Source organism: Lissotriton vulgaris, chromosome 5 (genome assembly GCF_964263255.1).
Source record: "Lissotriton vulgaris chromosome 5, aLisVul1.2, whole genome shotgun sequence".
NCBI lineage: Eukaryota > Metazoa > Chordata > Amphibia > Caudata > Salamandridae > Lissotriton > Lissotriton vulgaris.
In genome coordinates this window covers 377,357,656-377,383,264 of record NC_141693.1, presented here as the reverse complement: position 1 = coordinate 377,383,264, position 25,609 = coordinate 377,357,656, and the positions used below count along the sequence as shown (strand labels likewise).

Sequence of the window (25,609 nt, the reverse complement as noted above, 5' to 3'; positions counted from 1 at the left end):
CCAGCCACTGTGGTACATTTTAAATCCTGAGTCTGTGCTTCTCCAGACAAAGTACTCTTAAAAAAAGCCTACCAGTATTGATGACACGTGACGCATACACCTTATAATTACCCTTTGTCTTAAGTAATATATTCTATAAACTGATTTACACACATACGATTAATTGTGTGTGTGTGATGTAAACAGCCAGACACCCTACACTGGTATGAGTGGCGCTATAAAACAAATGAAATACATATGAGAGGGGGCTATGGAGCGATATGGAGCACTGTTGAAGGGTGACAGTGAGGAATCATTGAAGGGCACCAGCAAAGATGGTTGCACTCTCAGCCATCAATGGTAACGCCAGCCCTGACCCTCCCTGAGCGAGAAGCCCCCTGCCCGCAAACTGCTGCGAGGTGACCTTGTCTTCCAGATCAGAAGCTCTTGGGGTAATAAATGGCCAGCATGAAGGATTAAATTAACTTTTCAGGCTTTCCTGTGTTAATCACTTAACGTTTCGGTAATTGAGGAATATATGTATTGTAAATCATGGCAATACAAATTGTGGAATTGATTAAAGGATGACAAGATTAACAAACTTTACCGTCAGTGTTAATGCATCAATACAGAAATTGCTTTTTGATATTGCTACAGTGTCTTTTTTGCACAATGACAGCATGACTCCTTGAAAGAGTCTTAACTGCACTTTGACGTTTTATATGCAGACTTTTCAATTGGACCTATAAGCCACACATGTCAAACAATGTCTGTTTGCCATTTGTTTAAGTGGCTGGGTATCCTGATGCACTGTAATGTCATCATTTACTATGATTTAAAAGCTAATACAATTGAATATATAATAAAAAATGTATTGCAGAATGCACCATTCTCTCCATTTTTCCGCAATTTCTCTTAGGGGAGAAGAACCCCAAGATCCTCTTGTAGTGGTTAAGTTCGCTCACTCGCTAAGCACCTTATAGGGGCTGGTCTGACAAATTAACCAGGGCTGCTTTGGTTTCCCAGTACGGCCCTGACTTACGATAAACTTCTTTACGCTGAGTCCCAGCCTTCTTTGGGCAATCCTTAACACTTGAAGCTAGCCTCCCAGAGACAGATACTCTTAATCCTTACAGCTGGGAACAAGGTATATATATATATATATATTTGATCTCAAATTAGAACTGAATACCTTTCTTCCTTTTCAATTAACAACAGTTCTATCATTTATATAACAACTAACTTTCTAGGCAACTCATGAAACTAAAAAACAAGAACTCCAGCCTGGGTCAAGAGAATACACTAAAAGCACAAGAAGGGACAGTAGATCGGAAGAGGAATGCAAAATAGAAGACTAGGACTTGGAGCAATTGCGATTACTGTTAAGTAATTAAATCTATATTCCTTCGTCTGTCTTCTCATCACGTTTCTAACCACATAAGCTCATACCTAAGGCATGGAAAACATAACGGCACCCAAGTGATGCGAAGCACACACTACTTTGAGAATCCAAGTCACTGGGAAGCAGCATGCAACACCCCAGCAGCAAAACAGCTACTATCTATGTTCTGTTAATCAGGTCACTATTAAGACAAAAGTATGAGGATGAGTTGAATGTCCGTCTTCCAAACGAGTAACAAGTACATTTCTCTTTCTTCTGTCTTGGGTGCTGATTCTGCTTATGTAGAGCAATCGTGCCTATAGATAGGAGCAGTCTCTCATATAGATACATAGGCTTGAGGTCTAGCCAGGCCCACCAAGTGACTCAGATTAGTTCTAGTGCTTTTTTTCCTTTATTTGATAGCCCACAGGAAAACAAATCAAAATAGATGAGAAAAGGGGAAACCCTTTATTAGACTTAGGATAAAACACTAGAAGGACAAACTCCAGAGAAATACAGAACTGGGAGGGGACCTTAGGGTAAAGCAAGGGCCACAAGATAACTCCATATAATTTGGAAAAAACAGAGGTAAGGAGAAGTAATGATCAAGGAATCCAGCTCGCCCAATTGCCTCACCCAGTCTTCTATAGCACCCTTTGGGAGGAGAAGAATGGGAGAACAACAAAGAAATCTCTGTGCCAGGGAAAGGGGACGGCATCTAGCCCCCATGCTTCCAGACACCAGGACTCTGAGCAGAAGATAGAAAGCAGAGCATTGCACGTGGAAGTGGACAGATTTAACCTTGGCTGTAGGAAGTGGGAACTAAAACACTTCTAACTTTAGAGATTGTGGTTGGAAAGGAGGTCCTGAGTATGTCCATCAACATATTGTCCTGTCCAGAAGGGTAGGATGCTGAGGGACAACCAGTGGGAGTGGGAGTGGCCCAAAGCAAAAAGTTTGAGCCACCTCAGCCAATTCCAGCCATCTAATTCCCCTTAGTGATTGACACACTCTTTGACCACCTCGTTGATATTATGGACCATATCTGCTTTCCTCAGCAGATGAGCCCTGAATATGGCAGATAGCTCACTTCAAATGGACTAGTTATCACTGGTCCATTTGATTCCATTTGGATTTTGATGAAGACTTTAGTCTCTGAAGCTTCAGACTCTCTATTCACTCCTCACTGGCTGGCATCTATGGCCAAGATAAACTAAACTGGAGCAGCAAGAGGAACACTTGTGGATGGTGTTTGCAAAATAGTCATTGCTTTATGTCATAGGCAGTCCCTATATTACCAGATCATCACAGACTTGATCCTCTGTGATTCAGTGGGAAAAATAAACCAATGGTATGAGGTGGTGATATGTACAAGAAACCAGAGTCATGGTGGTGGCTATGAGACCTTGCCAACACTGGATTAATGTGAATCGGTGGCTTAACCGAAGACTCAAGTTACATTGCAGATAAAATCTGCTTGCTTCTGGAAGAAATGTAAACATAATACCTTTCCCCAATAAATCGTTCTCCCTGAGTTGAACGTAAGAATACCACAGACAACAGCAGACCTTTAGGGTGTCGGTCTCTACCCTAGAGAAAGAAGGAGCGGAAATTAGTCAGCCATCAAGATATGGAAAACCTGAAACCCTTGCAACTTCTGACAAGCACATCACCAAATAAGTAAATTGGTACAAATTCTTGGAGCCGATGAGAGGCCGGAAGGAAGTTCCTGAAACTGGTAGTCATTACTTTCTACAAATCAATATAGTGAGAACATTCTAGGTGGATTGGGATGTGAAAATATACAGCTTGGAGGTCAAGGTCATAACAAAGTCTCCTATAGACATTCAAAATCACTGTATGGATGAAAAGGAATGTGGCAAACAAAGTGATTCATCTCTTTCAGGTTCAAAAATCCACATCCGGCTTCAGGGCAAAGAAAAGAATGGAATAAATTCCTTCATGTCTCTGAAGAGGCGGCACAGGAAACACCACCTCTCTGGACAGGAGAAACTCAATCCCTCGCAGGGGAGGCTGGTGATGAACCTCTGACAGTGGTGAGAAGTGAAGAGAAACAATGTTTCGGCTGGTGGGATTTGAAAGCTGATATAATAACCATCTCAGATGATGAACAGGACCCACTTGTCACAAGTCAAGCACACCTTCTTTGAAGTCCTCTTCACTGTCCCATCCATTGAGGCGGTATAATCATAAATTAAGAGCCTGCTAGATGGATGTTGTTGTTGCTCAGACAAGAATTTGTTAGAGGGTATGCTCTCCCAGCCTTCCCCTCAAGAGAATGCCTTCCACCTAAAACTGTGGCCTAGCAACAAACACCAGCATCTTGTATGACACTGTAAAGGCAATGTGGTTCTACCAAAATCTACTACTAGCGCTCAGACAACACAGAGCTGAGGGTGCACTCTCCAACAGAGCACCCTCAGGCTCAGAGGTCCAAGACACCACCAGTCCAGCCCCAGCTGAAGCACCCCAGAGGGGCAGACCACACAACTTCTACAGCATCATAGCCTATTGACAGCTAGGCACAGTGGTACACAGTAGTACTAGTAAGTGCAAGTAATGAAAACAGCAAAACATTTACTGATATCATATACTTTATACAAGGATACTGTCTCCATTGAGGAGACGACAGACAAACAGGCATTGGTAAATGCAATAGGTTTCACATATGTGATTAATGATAGGCTGTTTTTTGTTACAGCAACAGCTCTAGGAGTTTAGACTGTGGCCATCCCATGGCAAATTGCAGACCTGCTCATCCTTCAAAGTTAATAATGCAGCACTACAAGGAACAATATCACAATATCACCTTCTAACACACCCTGCACTCATTCAAGTAGTGATTGCCCTTGTCCTCTCCCGGCTAGATTTTTCTAACAGTCTCTACTTGGGTCTCCCGACTGGCCTACTAAAACGCCTCCAGATGGTTCAAAACCAGGCGGCAAGGCTCATCTGGAAGCAACCAAAGTGGCAATCAATTAGAGCTGGGTTGGAAAAACTCCACTGGTTGCCAGTGGCCCAGCGAATTGCTTTCAAAGCTGGGTGCATCACCTTCAGGGCGCTCCATGATAATGGCCCTATATTCATCAGGCAGTCCATCACTAACTACACACCTCAGCGCAATTTATGCTCTACACATCTAAGCCTAGCAAATGTCTCTTCATTGAAGAAGAAACGCCAGGGTGGCAGCTGCTTTCACCATCTGGCTGCCTCTCTCTGGAACGCTCTTCCACTTCCTATTAGACAGAGCAATGATTTACTGGCATTTCGAAAGTCATTAAAAACGTGGCTTTTCCAAAAGGCTTATGCTTAGAATTGTGTCTAGTGTCTTGAACCTATAGCGCCAAGAAACCCAAGGGTGTACGTGCGCTCAAGAAATTGTTATTAACATAACATGTGAACTGGAAGGGTGCCAACATGGAGACGCTGGAAAGAGCAAGGTATAAAGCTTTCCAGAGTCAAAGTGATTACATTTACTCTCTGAACATGTATGCTTCCTTGTTGTCCCTCTTGAAGCCATTCTCCACTGAGCATTACCATTTCCTTTGTCAAAAGCATGTTGTTTTCCATCTTTGTAGACAACATGACAGCATGGCTGGTATTTAACCACTGTGTTACCTTTGCCACCTACTGTAACTACACAATGAGCAGTGTGAAAAATATTAACAGTGCAAGCTTTGCTTTACTGGTATATCTACTGCTTGCACTGCCAACAATGAGCAGTGTGCATATATGAACACTGTAAACCTTGGGGTATAGCTATTGCTAGCACTTCCGACAATGAGCAGTGTGCAAAATATTAACACTGCAAGCTTTGGGTGAGGGATCGATTGTGACATCCAGGACAGCTGCCACGCTTTGAAAAATGTCCTGAAAGTACGTTGTAAGCGCTGAACATGACCAAGCCATAAGTAAGAGTCAGCTAATAAAGTACCAAGTCTCACACACTTAATCCGAATTTAGCTATCCGTTGTGGAGTATAATCGTAAGGTGCAGTAACTTTACAATGGAGCCCTTCATAGAGAGATGTGCGGCCCTGCTGCCTTTTGAGAGTGAGTTGGATAGATCTGTGTAACGCTTGCGGGGGCAGCAGAGGGGAGCGATTGGTGTACTTATGCAGTCCTTCAGAAATAAGACTGTGCAGTGCAGGTGAAACACAAAAAAGGAAGAGGGATAGCGAGAGACACTAGCTGCAAAAATGATCTTGATAAAGTCCAAGGGGTACAGTACCAGGGTGGATACCAAGCCCCGGCTGAGGTCGCCCAGCAGATTCTCGTAGCAGACATTTCTGAAGAGAGACAGGAGAGACAGGAGAGACGGGCGCTCAGGAGCCTGATGGGGGACTTCAGCACAGACATACAAAGCATGGGAATCTATGAAAGTCCAATACTGGGGCAATCCCTATGTCCAGATCTCTGGAAAAGGGGGAGTTTAAGGCTGCATGGGTGCAAAAGAGCTTCTATCTGTATAGAAGGCATGAGTAACTTGGAAGGGGGTGAATGTTTAAACGAATGCGCAACCATGAGGAGTTGACGCAGCCCGGCAGATGACATGAGAGCTCTGCAAGGAACCACTTTGTTGGTGGACAGTGAAATCAGGTATGTGTGGTAAATGAAGCTCAGAGTAAATGGGCGTGATGCCAGAAGTCGGAGGTTTTTACTGGCACCGTCGGCAGGGGAGGTGCTGTGTACGCATTTAGGAACACTGTGACCTGAGACTGCACACCAATGCAGCTCACAGAAGTGCGCACATTGATCAGTTGGCTGAATGACGTGACCTTTAGCACCCTAACCTCCATGGAGAAGGAAGAAGGACAATGCAAGTTTGACATGCCACTTTAGACACGGAAACTACGTTCCCGTCCAGGCATATTAAAACAGCGTGAATATCCATTACCAGACATAGCCAAACAGAAACAAAGCAGAAAGGGAGTGTAAATGAAAATAATGTTTTACATTTATCGATACGTTGGGGGGATGGGCTAGGTGTACATGCTGCATTAGATATAATTTTTTGCAGTAGCAATGCCCGCCAGAGATGCACACAATTATGTGGGAAATTGACTAACAAAAAATGTTGCTAGGTGTGCCATCATCATCATCGGTGTTTAGAGCCCTCCTTTCCGCTCCATGGTACCGTTTCTCTATCATTATGGCATCCGCTGTTGCATCCCCTATAGAAATAGTGCTAGTCAACTGTAACCCAAGGTATTCCCCCATCCGTACGCCATAAAAATAGAGAGCGGACTTTTACAGTAACCCACAAATGAAGCATAAACAAGTCAATAAACCTTACTGGGCAGGGATTCTGTCAGGAATTAAAATCGATATTCAAACTAAACTTGAGCTATCTGGAATGCATGTGTGTTTGCATTCTGGAGGAGGCCTGGAGCAGGTAATGAAAATAGGGAGAAGGGGCAGGACACAGGATGGGGCATAACAGCCAGAACTGTCGACCTTGGCCCTGTGGAGCTGATTGGCTTACCAGCACACTTAAAATGTGTGCTAACACAAAACGTTTAAATAAAAGACATGGAAGAAATAAGATAAAAACGGTCAGAAAGCACGCTTTAAATGAATGCAGTCATCTGACGAAGCAAATAAACGCTGTGCAGCCTTAAGCAAATAAAAGAAGTTCCCATCAAAGTGGGAGGATGTGTACGAGTACTTGGGCCACGGGAAATTGATAAGAGAAGCACACATGGAACAATAGGAAATAGTAGACCTACAACCAATAGAAACGAGGAAAAGTAAAGTGACAAGCATGCAGACCAATAAAAAGTGAAGGCGGGATGCAAGCACCTTTTAAGATAGATTAAATACAATAGATTTCGCTGTGCAGGTGAAACCTAAAAAGGATTAGGCCAGGAAGAACGGGTAAGGATATTGACTTTGCACCCTTGTGTCTGTCCTAAAATTACCCTAAATGCACATTTTAGGTTATGTGTATTTGTAAAGCACATTGGCGCTGAGAAGGTGTTTGTGCCTACCTCTGTCCATGGTATTTCAAGCACAAAAAAATCAATACAACTCTCCATACGTTAGATAGTGGTACAAACCAGATATTATAATGTATGTTAAATACATTATTGGTTGTTCAGTACAAGAGACTATTTGTAATACTGTTTAAAACATCTTCAATACTAGAAAAACATACATATGTCACACAAATTACAAGATTACCTTCGAAATTATAGGTTGTCTACAAGACATACAAATAAGCCACGATGACACAAGCTGATGGTGATCCACATCCACTAGATTCAGGTAAATGTATCTACTGCCTGATTTTTGCGGCCGCACACTAATGTGAAGATCTTGCAATCCATTAGGAGGGAGGATAAAAGCACTTTCTGGATCAACCTGAAAAGGAAAAGATTATTTATTTTCTTTTCAAGCTAGTTCTTGCCAATGATAACACAGTAAGCAACAGAATCCGTAAGGATGTAAAAAGACTATGACTGACACAATTCTATCGCACAACTTGATGACTCATGGCACATCTCAGAAAACCAAGGAGAATCAAACAGTGGCAGCCGGCACGGATCTGGGGTGTTGGGCGGGAGGGGGGCAATGTAAATTGAAATAAAACTTACCTTATTGCCGAGTTATCTCTCCAATTTCTCCTCCGTGTCAGGACTCGGCCAGAACAAGAACCAGGAAGCACCCAGGCTCCCCTGACCAATCTCAAGGCTGCAGTGCAGCATTGTAATTGGTCTGAGCGCGTGATTCGGAGCTCAGCCAGATAATGGGGGACTAAGCATGTTCTCCAAGCAGGCTGTAATTCAGCCTGTGTGGCGAGGTGCAAAGTGCGCATGAATCAGGCCGGCCAAGCATTCATGCACACTTGGAGTGGACACAACACTCCTCCCCTGTCCTGCCCTGCTCTGAGAGCAAAGCAGCCTCGACCGCCCCAGCTGCAAAGCAGCAGGAACAAATAAAATGATAATAACATTCAATCATCATTTTATTTTTCCTTTAGATACACTGCTTAAAAGCAGTGAGGCGATGCGCGGAGGAGCCACCACTGGAATCACACCAAAACAGTTCACAAGTGGGGGGAATGATTATATTATAGTGTTCTGCAGAAAGGTTATGTCATGACCACAATATGTAAGAGGTTCACACGTACAATTGCTCAAAAGGCATTTTCTTTATTTTTCACATTATGTTTAAAACATTTACTACTATCAGACTTAAGGTCTCAAGGCAGAGGAAGAACTTGGCACTCAGCTGCCACCACTAAGAGAGGGACAGTAATCCATGAATTAAACCTAGGGCCTGAATTAGAGTTTTGTGGATAGGATACTCAGTCACAAAGTTGGCAGATTACCCTGTCCTCCTGCCCTATGAAAAACTGGGTGGACTGCTGGCTGTGACCCTGTTCGCTCCTTCGATGGTAAGTTTACCCTGGCAGCCTGATCGAGTGTTGTCTATGGAAGTATGGTATATCTAGGGGGTTTACCCAAACATAGTCACTGTCAATATCAAGTCCTAGCAACGTGTGATGTGGTCTCGTTATATACCTGCATTCCCCAGGAGGAAGCTCTAGCTGTGATAACCAGATGCCTGCAACGTAGACCTGCTCCTGTACCAGTTCCCACTGAATTCATTGCGGCCCTTCTTAAGATAGCTATGACAAAAAAAAAATGTATATTCAAAAATAAGTTCTATCTCTAGACGACAGGTGTAGCAATGGGGGCCCCGTTTGCTCCAAACTTGGCCATTCTTTATATGGCGGCATTTGAGGATGATACTGTCCTCAATGATTTCAATCCATTCAGAGACCGACTCAGTCTCTGGATGAGATACATTGACGACATCCTATTGATTTGGGACGGAGACTCGCATGGACTAACTTCCTTCTTTACATGGCTTAATCAACAATCTCAGCATCTTAAATTCACGATCCAGTCAGACAATCATACCATATATTTTCTGGACATTACTATTTATGAGGATTCAGGTACCCTACTCACTACACTGTACCGTAAGCCAGCCGAGAGGAATTCCTTGTTGCAATACAACAGTCATCACCCTCGAGCACTTCGGGACAATTTGCCTTTTGGGCAGTTCCTACGTATACGTAGGAACTGTTCCAATAAAGACCACTATTTCAAGGAGTTTGAAGATCTTTCAAATCGTCTCCAACAGCGTGGATACCCTCGACGACTTGTCAGAAGAGCAAGGAAGCGTGCCTGGTTCTATCCGCGAGAGCAATTACTTTCGCCCAAAGACAATATTGGCCAACAACAAGAAAGGATTGTTTGCGTAACAACATTCACCACCAGAAGCAACAAAATCAAAAGTATAGTGAATCAGCATTGGAAATTAATCGCAGATGATGTCAACCAGATGGGCATACCACTACACGCTTTCAAAAAAGCAAAAAGTGTAAAAGACTATGTAGTACGATCCTTCCTACCAACTCCTGATGATCCAACCATTACTTCACTATGGAACCTTCCACCAGTTGTAGGCCACTTCAGATGCGGCCATTGCAAGGCCTGCAACACCACAATACAAACAAAGGAATTCGAGCACCATCAACGCAAAGTCCAGCTCAGATCGCACAGTAACTGCAATACATCGAATATAATCTATACGATAATATGCCCATGCAATCTGATCTATATTGGTCAAACACAACAGAAAGCTAAAATGAGAATCCTCCAACATATGAGCCGGATCAGGTGCGAGGTCCAGGGCGCACCGCTTGTAGATCACTTCAAACTCGCTGCACACCCCCAGAAAGCCTCAGATGGGTTGTGTTAGAAAAAACAGTGTTAGGACCCCATGGGGGTAATATTTCCAGTATTGTCAATACACTTGAATTGAAGTGGATGCTCTTTTTCGATTCGATCCTCAGTGGTCTGAATGAACAGGACAGTTCCTTTTCTCAATTGGCGACCCTGCCTTAAGTTGTTCATTAGGCTATAAACTTACTAGTTAACCATCAGGCGTTTCAACTTATTGTAGCTGACCAGAACTGGCCTATACCCTCCTGTGAAAGGTACGCCATAGTATGAATCAGCCATACATGTATGTCTCTAAAAAAGTGACCGTGTGCATTCCGGTATTAGTTTTCTCTGTCCAATTACCAATGATGGGGGCTACTTGTCATATTTTATGTTTTCTGTCTTGCTAATACATGGCCTTTACCATCATATGACAGGTACGCCATACATAGATATATATGTTTCCCTTTATGTTATCTGCAATTGTCCTGTGATTACAAATGTGTGCACTGTGCCATTCCTGTTCCCACGTGGGACTACCACTGCCAAGTGAGTTTTGCTACCAATTCCCACCCCGGTTGATGCTTCCGGTTTTGGAGTAGTCATTTAAGCACAGTTAGTATCAAGACTATGACGATCCGAAACTGCCACCGTTCTGGTCCTCCCTGTCCAATTAAGCACTGCAATGTACTCTCCTTGCACGGTAACGCTTCTGTAAAAATTGATCTAACAAATGGTTTTTAAAAAACACCCGTTTTTGTCATGACATTATAACTTCTCGAATACAGACAACCTATAATTATTTTTAATTATATTTAACCATGCTAAAGTAACAAGAATTGCTTTAGTGGTTTGACGATCGGTACCGGCGATAGTCTTTCTACCCTGTTCACGTGACGTGGTTACAATAGTTACTGCCAAACTTTTATTATCGAACGCTTTTCATTTATGTAATGAATAACTCAATGTATGTACTGATTGGATTGCTACTCTGTGTAATAAACAGATTTACAAAAAAAAAAAAAATAGTTACTGCCAAACCAGGAAGCTCGGTTCGCCATTGCCAACACGAGCAACATAACACGCCAGATGTATTCGGCTCTCGGTAAGTTCACACCGCCGTGTACTTTTGGCCCTAGACAGCCCGTTAATGGAAAATAGAGTTACTGACACGTTTTCCCCACAGACCCTGTGGAGTGACCTTTCCTTTATACAAGTACCCCCGGACCCATGACTAACCCAAATCCGGCTTTCGGGTAAGCTGCATTATTTATCGAGTGATGCGGATCATAGATGCCCCACGTGGCCCCTAATCTAAAATTAGACATCTTGTTTCAGATATTGCCATATCCACCGTCCCTGGGTCAGATTCGATTTCCACTGCTCCAAGAACGCCCTCATTGTAAGTTAATAATCTGTATATATATATACTGGCTATGAGCTGTATTGCCATGCTAATAATGACATATCCAATTCCTTATTTCCAGACATAATGGTCTGTAGCAATTTAATGTATTATCCACTTCCAGACCGATGGGTCTACATCAGTTTAATGAACTCTTTCATTTCTTTTTCTTAAGAATTGAACAAGTATCCAAATCTTGCCCTTGATGTACAAGACGAGCAACAACTAAATTGGTATGCTCTTTCCCTTAATGTGTGCTCATTTACTTAATGAATCGTGTTGTGATTCAGGTTTCAGGTTTTAAAGTCTTTATTTCGATTTTTACATCATAAAAGACAATTAAAAACAATAGAAATTGAGCATACATGATATAGTTAAAAATTTGATTTAAAACCATCACAGTTACAATTTACAATTTCATAGATTTCAAAGAACATTTCAACCTTAATATTAGAATTAAACAGTATAATAAAGACCTAATACAAGTAAAAGAAAGAAAAACCGGTTTAGAAATTGGGAAACGGAGACAGGATCAAAGTGCCTGCAGATATCTTGCTCTAATCACCCATGTCCACCCCAGGAATTTGGCAACGGCCACAACTACCACCTCGGAGGTATTAGTACGAAGTGCCCATATAGCCTCTGCACTCCCTCTGACTTTAAGATGGCGACATATAGGCCCTCTCCATTTGCTTCTTGGGGCATGATAAACCGGACATACAAATAGGAGATGACCCACACTCTCATTATGTCCAGGGCACAGAGGACAGGAATCACTCACTCGGTTGGACCAGTTCCTGGTAAAGGATCTTAAGGGCAGAGTACCTACTCAGAACTGGTGATTAAGCTTTTTGTCTAATGGCTTAGTTATGACGACCCAATAATTCTCTAGGAGAGGGTCCAGTTTATGGCACAAGAACCTTTCTGTTAAGCTAACAGAATCTGAAGCAATAACTAGCCCTTTGCGAACAGAGGCCCAATAGAGTGCTTTATATTCCTGTTTTGAGGGAAAGCTGGTAGACCCCGGAGAAACCCACAGCTGATTAAGGCCCATCCAGGATCGATTTCACTTCACGCAACCAGGGTATACTGCTAGACCCCCAAGTAGATCTTACTTCCTCAAGTTCCCTAGCAAAGAGGCTTAGGTCTGGGGAGGTCCAGATATGTCTCCACATAGCCACTAGTCTGTATCTAGCCATTTCATTAATTGGGTTACAGCCCATATCCAGACATAGTGGTTTGGTTGGAGCCGATTGTGGAAGTCCCACTAGTTTCCGCATAAATTTATTCTGAACTTTCACCAGAGTTGATAGATCCATTTGTCCCCAAAGGTCTGCCCCGTACAATATCGTGGAGCTTACCTTAGTGGCTAAAATCTTAAGTGCGGGTTTGATACATTTAGTTAGGGACCTTTTTTGCTCCTGTAGAAGACAACCCATAAGGCGAGCAAATTTTAGATGTAATGTGTCAACCTGTGGTTTCCAGCGGAGACGGTATTCCAAGGTTACAACTAGATAGGTCATAACCTCAACTTGTTCCAGGCCCACTCCGTTCAAGCTCACTGAGCTCTTAATGGGACGACTTTTAGTTAGGACCATGAATTTAGTTTTGCTTACATTGATTTTTAGGTCGTTGACGGTACAAAACTCCTCAAAGCGGGTCAGTGCAGTTTGCAAGCCGCTATGAGTCTTTGAGAGGAGTAAAGTGTCATCAGCAAAGATGAGCATAGGGAACTTGGTCCCGCCCAAAGATGGTGCATCTGTAGGGGTATTTGCAAAAAAATTGACCACCTGGTCAATGAACAGTAAAAAGAGCGTGGGTGCCAGAACACAACCCTGACGGACGCCACGAGTTACGGGGAAGCAATCCGTCACCTGCCCTTGGCCTCCCCACCTCACCCTGGCACAATTTCCCTCATGTAATCTAACAATCAGGTCCAGTAATTCTAATGGCAGTCCCAGATCTCTAAGAACGGTCCAGAGTTTGACCCTTGGCACAAGGTCAAAGGCCGATTTCAGATCGATAAACGCGGCATAGATCGTTCCGCCGCCCAACAGCACCACCTTCCAGTAAATCAGACAAAATCTGAAGACCTGGTCGATGGTGCTGGTACCTGATCTGAAGTCGGCCTGTAGGGGGGACAAGATGCCCTCCAACTCCATCCACCCCTGGACTCTGGCAAGCACCATCCTTGCAATGACCTTTTGAAATGAGTCAATTAAACTTATTGGGCGGTAGTTTCCCGGATCTGAACGGTCCCCTTTTTTAAAAATTGGGAGAATCTCCGCCCCCTTCCAGTACACAGGGATCCTGGCCCCCATAGCAATGGCATTCGCTATTGTGGTTATGTAGGGAACCCAGAGTTGGGGATTGACCTTAAATAAATCGGCCGGGATGCAGTCCATCCCTGGTGCCTTCCCCCTTAGGACCAGGCGGAGGGCAGACTCAGTTTCCAGTGGCGTGAAGTTTAACTCTTGGTTAGGAACGAGGGTGATTACCTGCCTGGTTTGAACTGTGTCGATTTCTAAGTCAGGGTCCATAAACTGACCAGAATAGAAATCAACCCATGCTTCTGCGGACACATGGTTAACTGAAGTTTGAGAGTCGGAATTTCTGCCCCACTTAACAATTTCCCAAAACTTAATCTGATTGGCAGAAGTGCATGCATCCAGTAGGTCAGACCAATGTAGATCGTCCCACTCCCTTTTCGCCTCCCACTGGGTTCTTTTGTACATTAGGCGTGCCTCCTTTATATCACTGGAAATCCTAGATTTCACTGCTTTGACTAAACGGCTATATGCCTCCCTGCAATTTTTATTGTACCATTTTTCCAGAGGACCATGTACCTTTACGGGGCCATGCGTTGGTGGAATCGTCAAAAGGACCTTAAGATGAGCAAAACACCGTTCATGAAGGTCACAAATCTGATCACCAACAACCCTGATGTGAGCAAGGGACAAAATGTCGCTCAAAGTCGACGAGGCTACCTTCATTATGCTATCAAGAAGGGTCGGGTTCTCCACAACCCTGGACCATCTAAGCCTTCTTCTATCGTTTGTTAAGATAGCATCCCCTGTTACATGAACTGCAGAAGCGGGCCTACCGAATACACCTGGGAGTCTCAAACTTAGTGACAATGGGTGGTGGTCGCTTTCGGGGCGGGGCACTACTTCCATGTGAATCAAAAGTGACCAATATTCCATTTTTAGCAGGATGTAGTCTTTTCAACTTTTTCTCACCCCATTGTCAAAAGTGGGTTTGCCAACTTTGTCAGAGGCTGTACGACCGTTGGTTGCCCTTAGCCCCCAATCTAGACACAGCCCCATCCAGAGTAAGGCTGCCTCATAGCCTCTTTTGATAGTATCCAGATAGAGCATCGGGATGTTCCAGACAGTATCCTCCGCAAACCCCAGGTCCTCCCCCGCAGTATAAAGCGGCTCGAAGGTGCAGTTGAGGTCCCCTGCTAGGACGAGTAACTTGTCTCTCCCTACCCCTTCAAGGTAAGAGTCTAACACATCTAGGATACTAGGGCAGCGCCCACCCGGTTGGCCACGTGCATAGATGTCAATGACTACAATGTCCTGGCAGTTTTCTTTGCTTAGTCTAATTCCCAAGAGGTCCGGGTTATCCACAAAGATTTCCATTGGTCGGTAGCCAATGGACTGTTTAACCCAGATCACTAACCCTCCTGATGCCCGACCCTTATTGCCCCTTATTGCTGGTTTAAAGAAGTTTAGGAACCCGACCCTATAGATAGGATCAGGGGCCCAACTTTCCTGAAACAATAAAATATCAAAAGTATCAATAAAATCCAACCAGTCCTCTGAGTCCATACGACCCTTCATCCCTGCCACATTCCATGATGCTAATTTAAGTGTTGCAACCTGACTGGGTGTTGTAATACTATGCGTACCACTATAATCCACTCTCAAGGGTGCGGCTATACTCAGTTGTGGACCCGCCACCATGATATCCTCCTGGTGAGGGTATACAGAGGCCGCCACCATCTCCCTCTCAATGCTGGAGTCCCCCTGAATAGACACCTCAGTACAAACTCCGTCAGCCCCACCTACTTGGTTGCCCAGAGCCCTCCCGTGTCCACTTGTTCGGTGAAGTCAATCGATACACTCCAGGCCAGAGAGGGGTTCGTATCGATTGAACAATAATAAGGTGTTCTATCAGCATGATGACTTCTAACAGGTATTCTTGGGAAGGTATGAGTGGAGGGGAACTCACAGGATCGTCTGGGATAAAAATACCCAAGGCCTAGGGTCTGCACATCCCCCAGCCTCCCAAACTTTGCTTCCCTACGCAGAAAATCTACCACCCAGGGATCCTTAAAGGATATAATGATGCAGTCCCCTTCTAAGTCCTTAGTACAGTGGCCCACCCATTCAACTCTTCTCACAAACAGTATTTCAGTCGAGGAGGAGGGGGGAAGAGGGCGGTTTTTATTTAGCCAAAATACAACTTTGTTTCGGAGGTCCCCATGTGATTCATTTATTGTATATGGTGTTGCTTCTAGAGGTAGATCTGTGCATGGGGGTACCAGTTTACTGGCTTTCGCAAAGGGAGTAGGGGGATTGGTGGATCTGCTCCCCTTTGCATCATTGGTTAATTTGGGCTGAGACGATGTGCTTGGAGCATCCATTACACTATCCTGAGGCCGAGTAGCCACAGGAGGTGTAGGGCTACTCGGCTGGCGTTGGTGGTTAGATTTGGAGGGAGCCTTCTTTGGCACCTGCAGCAAAGAGACTGGTGCAGGCGTACAATCATTAATCCCAGAACTCACCCCTGCCACTGAGCCCTTGTTTTTATTAAGATCAGGATTAGTAGATCTTGAACCAGCAATTACTGATGATGAAATTTTACCTATGGTTACGTTTTTCTGGCAATTTGGAGTTACTCGAGGAAGAACCAGGATTCCCCAGAACAATTTGGGAGTTTGCTATCTTTTTTAAGAAACCAGTATTAGTGTTTACAATGGTCTCGAGTGCATCCAATTTCGCGGTCATCAACCGTGTTCTTTCGAGTACAGGGAGTAAAAGAGTTTTAAACAGAGCTTCCATTTTGGCCAGCAAGCTGTCATCACTACTGTAACAGGTGGGGCATGGGTCCGAGGGCCCAAAGGGAATGTGAGGAGGACTCGGGGATCATTTAAAACTGGGACAGGATGTAGGGTGGAAATGACTTCGAGAGTTGGGACAGTGGGAAGTGCTGGGGCATTAGGTTTTTGAATCTTGGTAGCACCCCCCCTCTGATGGCCCTTACATCTTTTCCTTTTTCGTGGTACTTTTCTCAGAGAGTCCTCATCCGTAGATGAGTCCGACTGAGATTGACTGGCCAGGAGCACACTGCCCTCGCCCCCACTGCCTTTTTTGTCATCGGGGTTAGAATCGCTCTCTATCATAGTCGGAGGTAGGCCTTCCCCCTCTACCTCACGGTGCACGTCCACCGCTATTTCGGCAAGATGGTGGCTAGTATTCGGGGCCCGTACATCAGGGCTAGGTTTTGTGGCCAACCTTCCCAATGAAGAACGTTTCCAGCTAACCAGATCTATTGAGAGCCTTTTTTCGACCACGGCTATCTCTTTTTCTAGGATACCTGTGGCCCTAGTGATAAAAGCGTCTAAAGGGCCAGAGACTACCCCCTTTGTGGTCTGCAACTGTACATTGCGTTCTTCACCCGAACGTAAAAGCATATTTATAACAATAGCCGTACAATATTGGCACAACAATAAATACAAAGAAGCAGGGGGGGTGACCCAACCCAACCTCGCCCGACCACGGACGGCCACAGACGGTCCCGCCCTTGTCCCGCGCCGCGGGAAGTGACGCTTGTAGTTATAGGTGGGCAGGTAGGCTGTTGATGGGGTGGGGCGAGCAGGGAGAGCGGCCAGGTGACAGGCGGCTCGGGTTACCGGGACTCCTGGGAAATGAAGTCCGGGTCCCGAAGCTTGCAGCCCTGCACACGCACACACACCACCCACAGGTACAGTCCAATGCTCCCGAAAGGCTGACACGGCGCTGCGGGACCCGCGAAGCGGGTTCCGCGAGGTGAGAGCTGAATGAGCCAGCAACAGGAACCGCAGCAAGATCCAATTAGTGTCCCAAGACCGTTAGCAGGCAGAGTCTTTTCAGGCTGTTGGTGGGGCGGGGCGAGCAGGGAGAGCGGCCAGGTGACAGGCGGCTCGGGTTACCGGGACTCCTGGGAAATGAAGTCCGGGTCCCGACGCTCGCAGCCCTGCACACGCACACACACACCCACAGGTACAGTCCAATGCTCCCGAAAGGCTGACACGGCGCTGCGGGACCCGCGAAGCGGGTTCCGCGAGGTATGGAGGTGAGAGCTGAATGCGCCAGCAACAGGAACCGCAGCAAGATCCAATTAGTGACTCATAACCAGATGATCAAGTATAATTAATAACTCCTGTAATATATATTGATTAGGTTGCCTGCCCCGCACCCTGTCCTGATGAAGACCCCACAGCAAGGGCACCACTAATCCCTGCAACTATTTGAGGGTCGAAACGTCGACACGTTGTTCCTTGTTCATCAGCTTCACACCAATAGTCCAACATTAATGTATTTTGTGAAGTATGATACAGATTTAGTGAGGCATTGAACCTATGGTCTCTTGTTTTGTATATGGAAATTGACGTACAAATGCATCTCTGATACTTGATTTTACTGTCACGATTCACTTTACCACACTATCCTCACCTTTTCACTTCCCCCTCTTCCCAATGGGGCACTGTACAACCAATTGAAAATTGTACTACCTGATACTATATTTGATAAACATATCCACATTGTGAATAAAAACAATGCGGATCCATTCATTGTATTTCCGAATTCTTTTGTGCATTTTGTGGTTATTGCTAATTCACACTGGGACCCCTCCTTCTCAGTACTGTCTATGGAAGTAGGGACATCACACCGTCTAAACCATTTAAGGCTGGAGGTCTGATCTAATTTTTTTTCTTTTCGTTACCACAAGCGGAAGACCTAGCGATGATGAACATAACACTTTAAATAATGACCCACCCCATACCCAAGAAATAAACTCCCTGGGTGGGGAGTCATTAGTTTATTGATTTTCAAAAACAAATTCCACCAAACAAAATATTTGGTGGATGACCATCAAAATCAACAGAGGACATCCACCACCAACGTGTTCATACCTTCACAGGAACTGCCATCATGGAGGGTCCTCTGAAGGTACAGAGAGCTCCACTGGGCAGGCCACGATATCTAAAGACGACAGTCTTCACCATCAGGGTGGCGGTCGTAATGGTATCTGCCACCCTGAGAGACCGGGGAAAGACTGGCATACAATAAATCATTACATCTTTAAAGGAAGACGAGGACAGCAGTTGTGTGTGCACTCACGTTGTCAGTAATTCAGAGTGTCACATGCTAATGAGTGCCTGCTTGGAGGCTCTTTTTGTTTGTTTCCTGAATGTAAGTTTGTTGAATTCCATGTAATGTTTTCCACTGGGTTCCCATTTTGGGAAAAATTCGTTTTTATCAGTTACGTGTTGCAAGAAATAAATGCGGTATTTTCACTATTTATAACACTTTTTGTGTCTCGTAACTGCATTTTCTACGGAATTCGACAAATTTTGACACATCCTAAAACACTCATACTGGCATGCCGCCATCCTTTACTCCATAAATACAGGGGCTTAAATACAGTCCTGCCATCCACTTATCTACAAACTCTTCTGTGAGGTACTGGTATTGTCCCAATAAAAGATGTGTTTGACTGAGAGAAACTTACTCAAGGATTAGCATGGGGAGAAAAACATTAATGGAGATGTTACTCAAACATTGAACAGGGATGTTAGATACTCTGTGGAGTCGTCTATAGGACAACCATCTATAGGTGGAATGCCTGTGGTTGGGACTAAAACGCTCGGTTATGAGATGTGTTGACTACCTATATTACTCATTTCTATAGGACACATTAACAACATAACTCACATGCATGGTAAACTCAACTATCAATGTTCTAAAAGTTTATACTCTGAAGAAAACCAGGCAGTGGCAGCCCTGACCTGCAAATTGTCCACACACAACACCTTCAGATTACAGGCAGAGTTGCCGGATTCAACATAATCTGAATGGGAGTAGAGGCAGGGGGGGGGGGGGGGGGGGGGGGGAGCTACTAGGGTTGCTTTCTTCGGCGATTGCAGCTCTTGTCTTGTGCTGCTCCATTGCCCAGCATCCCTTGAACCAACAGTCCCACTGACTTTAGTTTCATCTTTGTGCCTGTGGGCTATCTGCCAGGTGACGGAGGAGGAACGGCAGGGGCGTTTAAAGCTCCTCCAAGCACCACCGAGTAGGGCGGAGCGAAGAGCTGGAGCGGAGTACGGGGTGTGGAGCCTCTTGTGGGCTCCAATGTCTGACGTCACACCAAGCCCAGCCAACAAGTCAGCTCGGCCTTGCTTCTATTTGCAGCATTAACTGAGGGGCTCAGAAAGGTCGAGTGAAGTGGGCCATGTTCCAGGACAGAATTACCTACTCCCCTCGATGCTTTCACAAACATGGTACATTTTTATTTTATTTTAAAGCAGCTCCATGCCTGTAATGTTAGACAATCTTTGGGGGCTGCAGATAGAGGTGCGGCCGGCTGTAGACAAATCGAAGGAGGTCGGGGAAACTGTCAGTAATAAATACACCACTAAATTAAAGTGAAAAAAAAGGATCAACATTAGTTGGAGAAAAGTTAGGCCTTATGCTGAGGCTTTTGGCTTTACTATCAGATATACCTTAGTCCTGTCTGCTTGTTCTGACTAAACCCCCAACAACTCAACAGTCTCCAGACCCAAGAATCTGTACTCTTCCTTTCTCTGAACTCTTTCAAAGACATCAGCTTGATGATGGCTCCTTGTGCAGAAAAAGCAGCCCTCTGTATCAGGTAATGCGAAGAGAAAGTTGCTCTCTCTACTAAGGCAAGAAGATATCCGGGACACCAACATGGAGGTATTTATCGGTTAAGAACACTGGGATTCACACTGGACCAAAGGAATGGTATACTGTCTTGCACAGGTAATGTCTTCTAAGGCTTTCAGTGCTCTTATCGTGGACTACTCCACTGTGTTTCTAACACACTGCTTTGAAACTCCTAGTTTTAATTCTCTGATTTAGTGTTTTGTTTTTGGTCTAAATATTTCCTATCGTGAAAGATCAGCCGACTCAAAATGATTCATATAAACTGTAAAGCTTGACACTATTTCAATGAAATGGGCCATGGAAGACGTGTTTGTTTTTTACCCCTTGATTAACTCTCATGACTAGCAGTAAGGCTGTTCATCTTCGGTTTCACTGATTGTATTATGGTTTCCATGGTAATTAAAAAAATTAAAAAGAATAAAAATGCAATGTTTACACAACACGTCTTCACAGCGTGCTCTACGAGGACGACACACACATCTCAGTAAACAGTATCCCTTTTCAATAACGAAACAAAAATATAACACATTTGGAATACAGGTCTCTTCGAACTAACTGTAACAGGATGTGTTCTGGAACTGAAAATCCCGTCAGTTTACAAGGCTGTACAAGTACCAAACTAACAAGCACTTTGCAATGCCAAAGATCCTGGCTGTGGCATCTTCAAAAACCAAATAAATGTAAGTGTTACAGTCCCAAATTACACTCAGAAGTTCTTCAAACATTACCTAAGTGGAATGCGCTCTCTCTTAGGAAGAATGTGGCAAAATACGCACGACTATGTACAATAAAATTTAAAACATTATCATTTCAAGGAGTCTTCAGGATATAAATCGTACACCACCTGTGTAGTAAGTGTTGTTTCAAGGGGCAGATAGAGCAAGAATATCAAGCAGAGGAAAATGAAAGAGGAGTGGACTCCCATAATTACGTTGAATACAGTGTATCATATTGTCTTAAAATCAGCAACTAAGGTACTGATTTCTGGAAAACGAGAGACTGCAACAACAAAAAAAGGTGAAGTAGTTCATAACATGTTTACCAGCAGGTTTCAAGGGCCTTATGCACTGTTAGTCTTTCAGGGCTTTCAGGGCTTTGCTTTTAGTTGGTTTACCTTACTGTTGGAAAAGTGCCTTAAGCCAAACCGCATTCTGAGTATCAAAACATTGGGCGAGGTAGTCGAGAGATCCCTTCTGTGATTGTTTAAAGGGTCTATTTCATAAAGGTATAACTGTTCCTTCAGTGAGCCACAAGCAACAAAAAGCTACCTCCCCAGACGAAAGAGTTTACTTCTCTCAAGACTAGTTTGCTGAATGCAATATGCAACAAGGAGTTACATGTGTATGCCTTTTCCAAACTGAAGGACAAAATGCAACTGGTGGCTAAGCAAATGGAGGACAGAGAAGCCAATTTGACCACCAGATCAGGTGTCATCCATCCCGGACTAGCAGCGATGCACATGAATGAGGTACTAGTTGGCATTCATTTGTGTAGAAGTGCCAAGACAATAGCAACCTCACAGGACAGTCAGCAAAAACACAGAGGTTTAGTAAGTCAGAATAACACTTACCAAGTTGCAGAGAGTTAGAATAAGGCAGCCCCTTATACTTAGAATCAGACCAGAAGCGCTAATTATGCCCACAAAGAGAGAAATCTGTAGGCCCGGGGTTGCGCTATGGCTGGGTTTAATACAGCAAAGTTTACAGCCCTCTGCTGCTCCATTGACTTCAATGGAGGGGTCAACATTCCAGTGTCCTAAAATTCATTCCCACTCTTTATGGAATGCTGAGATTGACTAATACAAAGAAAATCCAGGTACTAACGACCTTACATCTAATTCAGTGGTATAGGCGTGAAGCAGAACGAGAGAGCACATGCTTACTTGCCTATGTTACCTGAGCCCAGAGAGTGGCTAAGATCCTAATTGCTATTTGCTATCAAATGTTAGCAACTCTTAAGTGCCCTTCCATGATTATGACTTTTGGCTCATGTCTATACCCTTTGGAGCGGCCAAACCCCTCTGCAGAGTATTTTAACCACGAGCAGAGGGCAATAACACTTAACCATTTAATCAAAAAACACTTAATTAAACATGCCAAGCAAAGGGATTTTAAAAGGACATGTCAACAAGTGAATACTTTCATAATTTAGCAAGGCCTGTAATAGCAAGAGCATATAATTCCTACCATAATAAATGGAGAGCATTTGTTACAAATTTGCAGTGGCTTTTAATGTAAATTTAGGAACCCAAACAAGGTTTATCAAGCTATATGTTCTGTGAGGTATTCTGGAGCGTCTAAGAAGTTTGCATTAACGATTTAGAGTTCCTAAGTAAAATATCCACTATGTGCAAGCTGGGGATAGGTTTACAGTACATATTCATCTTTCTGTCATGGGTGTTTTAGCTAAAGCGCTAAACAGCCCCAAATGGAAGACAGCGGTTAGCTAATGGCGCAATAAGCTTTTCTCCGGACGTGTAATTGCCAATTTACAAAAAAAGAACTCATGGATGCAATCCAGGTCCATTAATGCAATTAGATCGATGCATTCCAGACGGTATTTAAATCTGTGATGCACACTGTATGCATAATTCGGCCACAGGTTATTCGACGGAAAAATAGGCTAATCATTAGACCATGGTATTAGCATTCTGGTATTTTGTGACTTCTTATCCTCACAGAATCCGTGCAATTAAACGCCATCTTTCTTTTCTGTGCCTACTTTCAGTGAGTTGAGAGCAGGCACATCGCTTTAGGTCTCGCCTACAGACAGTTACGCTGTCTGGTGTTGAAAGACCTATTTTGGACAATACCTACACTTAAAATGGACTTTGGATCAGTCCACTGATTATTATTTGCAGACTTTCTTGTCAATCTCATTTGCTTGCTTGTGCAATCTTGGCATGGAACTTTCTTCTTTTTTTTTAGAAGACAAACAAATAGAAGTCACATCATCAAATATGCGTCTGCATGCGTGACGGTACATATCCGCACATATTTCATCATGCTGGGGCCGGTCAAACAATAGGGTTCTTTCTCCTCAATCCGACATGGATAAAAAGCTTATCAGTCAGTGCGTTATTAATATATCCAAGCAGAATGAACAGGAACCATACAGTCATCACTGACAAAAGAAAATGTGCCTAGTGGCAGAATGATTCACAATGCAAATACAAAAACTTCCAAAATATGTGAACATTGTGTAATGAAATAACAATGAAGCCAATGCCTTAAAAAAATGAATTAATTTGTCTACAGTAAAAGAACAATTATCCAGTCCACAATAAAAATCTGACCATTTGTGCTTCGCAGGAGTCTGCTGAACAGCAGCTTTTATAGTCCTTGAGACCGAAATAAAGTTATCGAATGGAATGGAAAAAGGATGACAACGTAAAAAGGGGAGACAAGCATTAAGTGGTGTGGCCCAGGAAACCTGCGAGCCACATCCACAGCACAGCTGAAGAAAGTAATCTTACTAATTAACCCACCTCTGTAGGAGGAGGCGTGGTCAAGATGGCGACCACATTGGACGTGTTGGAAGAGCTACGATCCGGGCAAGCATGCAATTCTGCTACAAACCGGCCCGGAGATGCCATTGAAGGCACAAAAGAGAAAGGAGGGGCCTGCATCGGCCCGCCGCAAGTATGGCAGGCGCACCTGCCCCCACCCGCTCCTGGTGGTGGGGCACGCCCCCATCGCGTCAACATGACCCAGCGGGCGGCGCGCCCCCCCACATCGATTAGACCCCGGGTCGTCTCGTAGTGACCCGGAAGTGATTTAATCACTTCCGGGTCACTGAAACGAAGGCCAGGCCGGTTAGATCCGACCTGGCCAGTGAGGGGTTAAAAAGGCCAGGGAGCGCGGGAGTCTGCCTCTTTGACTCCACGCTCCACGGCCTGCCCCTCCAGCCTCTAGGAGGCTGTAATTCCTTTTCTTTCCTTTTGTATTTCAGAACGTGTGAGGTTCAACTGAGGAGATTCCATTTGGCACCATGTGGTTCGTTGGGGTGCCGTCTTGCCCACCGCAGCTGTGCTGATGAGCGTCATTGGCCCGTCTATGTGCCAGTAGCGGAATTGGGTGGCCTCGTGGAGGCCTTTTTAACATATTGTTTTCTTTTTACAGGCTTTGGTTTGAAGGGGGCCGTGAGCAGACGAGTGTTGAACAAGCGAGCCCTGGAGCGGGCGAGCAGCTGAGCTCAGGCCAAGAGGGGTATCGTCAGCGCCCTAGCGGAGCCCCGGCGTGGGCGAACAGCTGATCGCAGACTGTGAGCGTTGTCGTTGGCCGGGACCGCCGTGAGTGGGACCATGAAATCTGGTACTGGTGCTGGGGCTGCCTGCCGCCTGCGCAGAATGGGGGTGCAGTTTTAGGTCCCTGAACAAATGGCTGGCAGTAAATGTGTGTTTGTGTACTTGGAACATTATCAACACGGGTAAAGCTAGCAGGGTATCCAGGTGTGTGACAAGCAAATATTAAATGAAGGGGGTAAGTGTACAGTGTCCTTGCAATTTTAAGCACGAGATAGACTTTACGGATGGTTTTTGTGGAGATTATATGTGTGAGCTCACTAAGCACAGGACAGACACATTTATAATTTACAGAATGTTCTTGTACATGTTTGTTACATGAGAACAAAACTGTGCATAGTATGCCTGTGTATGTTGGTGCACCAGGCACATGACAAGCCATGTTTTAGGCTCATTGGGGCATCAAGAGTGGATCCTGGTGTGTTTGACCTTAGCGAGTCAATCTTTCCTGGATCATGGGAGGCACAACTGCAACTCAGCCTCTCCGGAGGCTTCACCCCGCCTGTTTCTTGCTGTATTCTAGGTTACAAGCCACTGGGTTCAACGTGGTGTGCACAGCTCTGTCGTGAAAAGACCCACGTCGCTGTTTCTTGACCACCGGAGGATAGAAGAGGCTGAGCGGATGGGCCAGCGCGGGGACCTGTGTCGCCAACGGAGAAGTGATCAGCTGTGATGTGCTTCCTGGGTTGCTCAGCTGTTGTTACAACGTAGGTGAACAAGCGCTGATAGCTGATGGTGATATAATGTCTGATACCCCTGTTGGTGGTAGTAGCTGTGCAAGGTTGCAGCTTCTGCATCAGCAGTAAAAAATTTAAAACAGAACCGT

General features: G+C 44.6%; 1 protein-coding gene across 1 annotated transcript in view; it reads right to left on the bottom strand.

The window, feature by feature from the left end:
- The window catches only part of NPHP4 (nephrocystin 4), a 1,007,060-nt gene that overhangs the window by 93,710 nt on the left and 887,741 nt on the right, over positions 1-25,609 (bottom strand). The window contains exon 28 of the mRNA XM_086921734.1: positions 7,564-7,743. Within this exon, the coding sequence (XP_086777860.1) occupies positions 7,564-7,743 (180 nt within the window). The remainder of the gene's footprint in view (positions 1-7,563; positions 7,744-25,609) is intronic.